The sequence below is a fragment of the Onychostruthus taczanowskii genome, unplaced genomic scaffold (genome assembly GCF_017590055.1).
Source record: "Onychostruthus taczanowskii isolate IOZ18803 unplaced genomic scaffold, ASM1759005v1 scaffold33, whole genome shotgun sequence".
NCBI classification, from domain to species: domain Eukaryota; kingdom Metazoa; phylum Chordata; class Aves; order Passeriformes; family Passeridae; genus Onychostruthus; species Onychostruthus taczanowskii.
In genome coordinates, this window is record NW_024500683.1 from 6,719,875 (window position 1) to 6,728,579 (window position 8,705).

At 35.6% G+C, this 8,705-nt stretch overlaps 1 protein-coding gene across 1 annotated transcript in view; it reads left to right on the forward strand.

Moving 5' to 3' along the window:
* The window catches only part of KHDRBS2 (KH RNA binding domain containing, signal transduction associated 2), a 254,207-nt gene extending 247,077 nt beyond the window's left edge, over positions 1-7,130 (forward strand). The window contains exon 9 of the mRNA XM_041410578.1: positions 6,057-7,130. Coding sequence (XP_041266512.1) covers positions 6,057-6,154 — 98 coding nt within the window. The 3' untranslated portion in view covers positions 6,155-7,130. The remainder of the gene's footprint in view (positions 1-6,056) is intronic.
* The last annotated feature ends 1,575 nt before the right edge of the window (positions 7,131-8,705 follow it).

Here is an 8,705-nt window from a genome sequence, read left to right on the forward strand (position 1 = left end):
TGATTCTTTAGAAAGTCCCGTATTTAAACTCATTACATTCTTCTAACTGTCTGTATCTCCTAAAACTTTTGTAGTCCAGTTAGGCTACGAAAATGAAAAAAAAAATTCTGCATGTAGCACAAGACTGGTTTTAATTTATAGCAACTTATTGTGCTTCCTCTATTACTTCTGAATTATAAATCATTTTCTATGACAGAATAAGAATGAGTAAATCATGCAAAACTTTCCTATGTAACATTTCAAATGGTAATTTCAATGTCTTGCACCATGGGAACTGTATAGTTGGAGACTCTTAAGACAAAAGTCCTGTAATATTCATGTGCATCTGTTTAATTCCAGATGCAGTATATCACTGCATGTTTCATGTTGCATGACCATAAAGTAATAGAAAATTCATTTTTACTGAAGATAAGTGAAAAATGAAACCCCTTCTACACTGCAACATTCACACTCACAGCAACGCTGATAAGACTCCTATTCCTCCTGGCATTGCAGTTTCCCAGACTAGTTGTCAGTGTACTCTGATGCTGCTCCTTCCCTGTCTGTGGCAGGTGCTCACTACAAAAGTGGCTGGAGCCTTCTAAGGAATCATTTTCTCCGGTGGTCACTACTGCAAGCCTGGCTGTCATTACTGAACCTGCAGGGAGGGCTGAGAGAGGGGACTGCACAGGCACTTATCTGCTCCAGTGCTGCCAGCTGCAGCATTTCTGGGACCCTGCACTACCAGTTTAAGCCAGGGAAGCTCTCAACCCTTACACAAATTTGGAGCAGCCACATAGTTCAGATTGTCAGCCCACCTGAAGAGAAGGTACTATCAAGCATAGGGGCAGTAGTGGACTTTTTTGAGGAGCTGTGGCCATGTTCAGCAAGTACACTATTAAACCACAAGGTTTTCCATTCATTTCTAGTTTTTAAGCTGTATATATTTCATATTGCAGGTGTAGTAAAATAGAGAGTACTTAGAATGGTATAAACTAGCTTAATTGGTTTGAGCCTGTGTTTTGAAAACATTTCTTGTCTTCACAAAACTCCAAATTTCAAATAAGAAGGGCACCATTTGTGATTCAAAAGAGTCACTTCTTCTCACAAAATAATAAAATGCATAGATGTCAAGTCAGAAAATCCTGTAGAAAGAGTCACTTCTCACAAAATAATAAAATGCATAGATGTCAAGTCAGAAAATCCTGTATATTTTGCAAACTTTGTGCATAAGCAAAAAGAGACCAGAAGATTGAAAAAAGTGCATGTTCTCCTTAAAAAAAAATCTATTCTTGCATTTTTGTATAAAATAATATATACTTGTCCAATTATGGCACAAGAAAAGTGCAGCTACCTTTTCTGTGTGAATTTTTGGGCTGAAATACTGGATTTGTCAAACTTAGTTGAGCTTCAGTCAATTAGCTTTTGTGGGACAAATTTTCCAACCATTTGCAAGTAGTATTTTGTCTCCATCCATCTTTCTATGGAGGCTTACTAGAAATACAGCACAAATTGAATTGTCTAAAGAAAGGCATTCTAAGAGTTCTCACTTTAAAGCTATGTCTGGTTTCTGGGTTTCTGTTGAGTCTTCTGCTCAGCACATCTATATCACTTTTCTCTTACTGCTCAGGCAATTAATTACATCTCAGAACACCCCAGGGATAGAGGTATTTTTGTCTCATTCTACCAGTGAGGAAGCCATACTACAAAATATTGAACAATTGTGCAAGGTCACTGAGAAAACAAGGAGAAGAACAAATAATCCAAATTCCTGTGCAGTGTGCTCTCTCCACACATATGCAGTGAAAGTTTGGGGTTTTTTTCTCACAGAAAAGAAAACTGTTTTATTCTGAATAAAAATCAGCTTCTGCTTCTAAAACACCAAAAGGTAAATGAAAAATCAAATTGAACCATTACACTACTTGCTGTTATATACATCTTAACTATCTAATCAGAATAGCTCTTTCTATTCTTTTCCTGACCACCTATCCAAAACAATTGACCAGAAATTTGTAAAACTGTGCCCAGTAATTGTGGGCAACATTCAGATGTCAAATAAGTTACTGGGAAGAAAAAGTGATCAGATCTTGATTATTACCAGGACTAAGCAATGACTATAAATGAAAAATAGTAAGGAGATAATATATTCCTGTGTAAATCACATGCCATTAATATATATTTTTATTTTAACTCATCCATTATTGTGATCTGCCCTTTAGATATTGCATTTTTTCTTTTTTGCATATTTGAAAGACTTTTATTAAATTCTGGAAAGTTCCATTATAAGGTTGCAGAATGCTAAATGAAGAGTTAAAGATATGTGATTTTCTCAAATCTTTACATAAAGACATTTTGCATGTGATGATAACCACTACATGGATAGACCACTGAATTTTTCTGTGCTTTCAATAATGCATAGATAAAATAGTAAGAAAGAAACAACTTCATATGTACCCATCTCTGTGCTATAACTGTTACTCTTTTGATCCCATATTCAAAGAAATTTATCAGGTTAAAAATTAAATTATCTTTTTGCAATCTGACTCTCCTAGCAGTTGATCAAAAAATAATCTTTAAAGGCAGCCTCAAGTAATGTGTAAGTTATATCTGTAATAAATACTGGGATCATTTTTATAACTCAGTGAACACAGTAAAGTAAATATGAGTCCATCTGAACCATAAAAAGCAGTGCAAAAACACTAACATGCAAATTCAATCAGACATAAACCAAGGGTGCTGATTGCCTGTGATGATAAGAATTAATTTTATATCCTAAACGTGAGCTTCAAATACCAATTCATAGGAGCATATAGAGGTTTGGGAGACATATGCAGTGTAATTAAAAGGGCTGTGCCCGTATCTTCACATGTCTTTCTTAGCAAAGTAGCTATGACACTATCACACCCAAAGCAATCCTTCAGCCCAAGCACTCTCAGATTCCTCACCTATGAACTCTCTTAAGTTTCCATCATGCTGCAATAACTTATACTTTTAGATTCTGGAAGCAAAACATAAGCTATTTCTTCTTAAATAAGAATGGCAAAGTTGCCAATAACACCAAATTCCTGAAAAAAAAACTGAACCCTCTGCCTTCAATTGTTAAGCTGCTTGTGTGGATTTCTTTTTAACCATAGTCTTTGATACCTGATAGCACTGGAGATTGTCAAAAGTGAAAAGGACAGGGAATGAGTGTGGTCTGCTAGAGCAGAAAGACTGGATGGAAGTCTGGATGTCACCGAGGGAAGAGGAAGGTCAGACTCGACAGGGTTGTTCTTCCCAGGAATGAGAAAAAATGAAAAAGAATCAGCGTTAGAACACAACAACCACCCTGCACCTTTCTTCAGCTCTTGGGCAGTCTCTTGCAGTTCTCCCAAGGACCTTTCTCTCTCCAAAGCTACATCTATTGCCTGCTCTTCAGCTGAAATGCCTCTCAGTTTCCATTTCATTAACATGCCACTTTCTTAAGATGAAATACTTGTCACTTTCTTAAGATGAAATATGTCCATGCTCTCTTTCCTTCCCCTTTTGCCACAGTCTTTCAGAGAAGACCAGGGTCACTCACTTTTCTCCTGTTCTGACAGTGAAACTCAGCCTGGTAGTCAAACTTTCGACCCTTCTGCTACCCAATGAGCTACCTAAATCTCTGTGTGACTGCTGACATAGTCTATAAGACTCTAGCCTTTTAAGATTGTTCCCAAAGACAGAGATTTCCATTCTCAGGAGTTCCCTTTCTTCCCTTGGTGCTGAAAGAAAAAGGTTACCTTGGAGTTCTGGAAGGAAGACTTGAAAGATCAGCTTTCATGTCATCAAACCTGTAATGACTAGCACGCAGGTATAAGACTGTTCTTTAAAAACCCCTCTAGGAGAAAACCACTAGCAATCTGATTTCTCTTTTCGTGTGGCTGCATTTAGTAATGTACTGGCACTGTGTGGTTCTCTTGGTAGTGCTGCTTCCTATCATCTTGCTTTCTCCACAATAAATGTATAAACCTTTACTGCTGTATGTGGGGTACACACCAGAGTTTTCCCAGTCGAAGGCTGTAGTCCTAGAATTTCCACATCTGTTTTGGCTATGGAGTCACTTCTTATTTCAATGATGCTGTTTAAGCTTGAAATCAAGGAAATAGGTCCACTGTGTTACTGAAAAAAAAGAGCATAAGAGGCATGTACCACAAATTATGATTCATTTTTTGTTCCATATCAGAAGCTGGTACAGTCACAGGAGCAATTTGTTTTATGAACAGTCAAGGAAAAGCAGTTTCTTCCAGTTGCTAATATAAAGTCATTTTTTACTGCATGAGTACTACCAAAAGACTGTACATTTCACCTTTATAAGAAAGTGCTCCAATCTGCACAGTGGTGAGGGGACTAAAAAGGACCACGAAATTGGCTTGTCTTTGTGTTATAGATTTACTGAATATTTTTTACTACTTCAGTCATTCTCATTTATATAAATGAAGCTTTTCTTTTTCATATAAATCTTTCTTGTCCCCAAGGCCTCTCTGCAAATGTAGTAACACTTGAGCAAAGGGTAACTGAAGCTGGAAAAAATTTACAGCAAAACGCCATTTTTAAAGGGTGTAATGATATATACTGCAGATGTAGGATTTTTAAATTCACTATACAGAAACTTATTCCCTGTAGGAATGAGAGACCTGAGGATTTAGAACCATATCATATTGGCTGCCACTTCTTCAACCCTCTAGGCAGTAGCTTTCCACAGCAAACTTTGGTTTCATATGACCATAAAACCCCTTATTTGCAATAAGAGAACATCCTGAAGAACTCAAAGAGAAAGAAAATAAATTGAGCGCATCAAAAAATCACAGCAGGAGTGTTTCTTGTTCCATAGCAAGATCAACTGCTACCAGATCTTTTCCAGAGATGCCCACTCCATTCATGCTAGCCTGAACTTGCTTTAGCTCTGCAGCTGCTATTCCCCTCATACCTCAAGGCAATGAGATAATGAAGAGCAGTTGCAGAGAAGACATCTTGCAGAGAAGAAATAGCTTTCAGAATTTTAACAGTGTTTTATGTTTTACATTTTCATTTCTCATAGAGACATATTTTTGCAAAAGGAATATTTGATACCTGATTTAACCATTTGGTGTTTTTTGGCTCCTGACATATTTATTTTCTTAGTGGCTTCAATGGTCAGCAGTCATTAGCAAAAACAAGATACCAGCAATGCTGCAGTCTGGCATGATATGATACACCACAGCTTGTGCATTTCCACTTTAATCACTCTAATGTGATCAGTTGAAGTCAGTGGAAGGCAAAACCAGAAATAATTTGATGACCTACTGTTTGATTTAGAAGATAATTCAAGTTTTAGGTTCAACTGCTGGATCAGGACTGTAGGGAGTTTACTGATTGTGCCTTTGGGATGGTTAAATTCCAGAGATATCATGTCAGGGAGGAAGAAGAAGATTTGTAGAAGCACTGTAAAAACTGAACTAAACTTACAGTTTTTAACTTATTCTTCCTGAGCATATTTGATTCACTAAATATGAAAAAGTATTCTAAAGATACTGCAAAGTAAAATCGCCTCTTGCTTCATGGTAGCTTCACTTCTACACATTTTTCTTCCATTATTTTCTTTCTTTGGTCTCAAATGGAAATTAAAAATCAAATACATCTTTCTTATCTTTTCATTATTCAACTCTTCATCTTGTTACCATACCAACTGCATAAAATGCTGTTCGGATTTCTGCTTTAACTTAAATACTAGAAACTCAAAACATCAAATAAATTCTGAACTGGCAGACTAATGCAGTGATTTTTCCAGAGCTGACTGTACCGCCAACACAGTAGTTATTCATTCTCTGCTGAAAGTGAAGGAGTAAGGCTTTTTTTTCTTCCTAAGATAGACAGGTTTCCTGTGTAGAGAAGTAGGTTAGTTTTCTGTAAGTTTTTTTGTGGGAGGATAAAGAAGTGGATGATAACACCATCCTCATTTCGTTTTCTAAAGCTTTCCGCCAGAACCCTCAAGAATTTTGACGGCCATTAGCAGTGGCATCCCTTTGTTCTTTGAATTTTAGATATTTACAAAACTTGTTTTTCTCTTCTGTTTTTAGCACAAGAAGAATGGGCCACGACCCGTTCCAGCCTAAAGGCACCACCTCCAAGGTCAGCCAGAGGGGGATACAGGGAACACCCCTATGGTAGATATTGAAGGTCCTCCTCATCTGTGACCTCATCTCAAAGACAATTAATAGCCTGTGGTCTCCACATAAACAGCAACAAGACAAGTAATAGTCCATTTCTTTTCTATCCTAGGAATTACTGCTCATTATTATCCTATGTACTACTTGTATTTCCTATAACATTGGCGTGACATTGGCATTAGTATTATTTTATAACACGGACTTAAAAAAAAACAGAGACAAAAACCTTTGGCAAGCATTGTCTATAAACTATTCAAAGATGATGTTCTGTTGGTTGTATTCATTGCTGTGTGTAACTAAAAAGCATGATACTGTTACAGCTCTTGAGTCTCTCTACATACTAGTTAAGGCTGAGTTTCTGTTTAGGGTTGCTGAAAGACTGTAATATGATCTTTTCTTTTTTCTTTTCGAGCCAGACAATAATCAAGCTGTAGATAAGATGTTTTAACCTGTCTTTTTTAATATATGTTAGTTTAGATTAAGATGCTCGATATTAAGTTTGTAAATTTAATTTTAAATGCTGTTTTAATGGGGTTGAAAACAAGCAGCTACTGTATGTATGTAGCTAACTGAAATTGTTCAGTGTTTTAACCTGTATTTGTTAAAAAAATCACTTAAAGTTCCATGTGTAAGCTTCTCTAAATAGGAAACCATAATTTTGTCAAATATGTTTGCCATAATTTGTCAATAAAGCTGAAACCTTTTGTAACAAACTAAATTTGGAATTACTTGTTTTCTAGCTTTAAATGCCTGCTTTATTTCTTTTTCAAGAGATGCCTAAAATGTTTTTATATAAAAATTACAAAAATGAACCCAAGCCTGTTTTAAGATTTTTTGTGTAAGACTTTAAAAGTTGTATTAATAACTTCTGGTTGTTAAATAATATAAAAGTTAACAAACTAAACTGTTACATGAATCATGGTTAGTATCCACTAATGTATAACATGTTAATGGAAAAAAATGCTTTAGAACAATAAATGGATTTTAAACTATCCTTTAAGCTTGATCTTGCTAAACACAAACTCTGATTGACTTGTTTGTATTAGCATGTCTCTCGTGAGAATGTAATGGAGTTTAAAGAGGTAAGATTACCACTTACCACTGTTAGACTGTCTAAATGCTAGTTCTTCAACCTTTGAGTTTCCCCGCACATTAAATATCCCATTCAACATGTAAGCATTGCATAGATTCACCTATTTGTTTTCACTCAGAAGAGTGCGTTGACTGCATTTTTTGTAGTATATAACAATTTGTCTTGATAAACAAATCATCAGTGTCACTGCCCAGCTGTTGGTACTCAACTTCAAAAACTTTATTTGTAATTTTCAGTGCTAAATATCACCGCCCTTGAAGGCAGTTTAGAGGGCTGATATTTCTTTTGAGACTATCAGACTTGATGGCTGATGATTATTAAGGAAATATGTCGCAGGACTCAAAGGATGACTAAACGTTAAACAGGTAACACTAATAGTAACTCTGTAATTTTGAGTATGCAACAGTAATGTAAAATATTCTCAGTTATTAAGTTACTGATAGTTAAAAAAGTAAACCTACCAAAAGATAACAAATAGGTATATAGGCTATTAAAACAACTAATTAACATTAACTAGTGACAACAAAATTATTCTACAATATATAACCCTCAAGGTAATAAACAGAACTAAAACTAACAATAATAGTAATGCAACTCTTGCTAACAACAAATATATAACCTACATTTTGATGAAGAAAAAAAAAAGAGCACAAAACTTGATAGTAGGGATGCCAAAACTGTTAATCCTTTCAGTACAGTCTTTTTGTTTACAGTGGCTTTTTGTCAATGTGATTGGTTTACTTTTTTGATGCGACTAAAGTACAGGCTGATTGCTGTTCAGTTTGTGAACAAAATCTCTTGCAGCTGGAGTTGCATGCTAGCTCTTTTTGCATAGTTTATGATGAGTATGTTTTGTCCTTTGAAGTGTTAAAGTGAATTTAGTAGGCTACGCGATGGTTACATTGAGTTTATTCTGTCTCACTATTTCAGGGACTCACAGGCACTGGACAGCTAAGCAGCAGATCTGCTGGGAAGTGGTCAGGTAAGCTCTGCTGCATCTCAGGGGGTTTTCCTATTTCCTGTTTTATCTCTGCATTTGTTTTTACTAACAGACAAACACTTATTCAGCTGCAGTTTTAAAATAAATGTCTTTCCAGCAATGTTTCTCTGCGTATCAGCATAGTGATCATGGTATAATGGCAATCAAAACTTTTACATGTGTGTTCTGATACTCTTCATTCCAATAAAAAACATCTTGTCATCTAGTCTTTTAATGGTAAATATTAAGATAGTGTACTTTATTACTGCTCTTGTTAAAACAGGGGCTTCTGTTTATTAAAAGCATGCCTACATTTTGGATAGTCACTTAACAAAGAAAAATGCAATGCTAGATTGTCTTTGCTTCTGAAAATATTTGACTTTTATTCCTATGAAAATTGTATCTGTATAGAGACAGGAAGTTTTATACTTATACTTGGTAGCTTTTTCTTTTTTATTCTTCAGAATGGCAGAGACATTTAGGTATT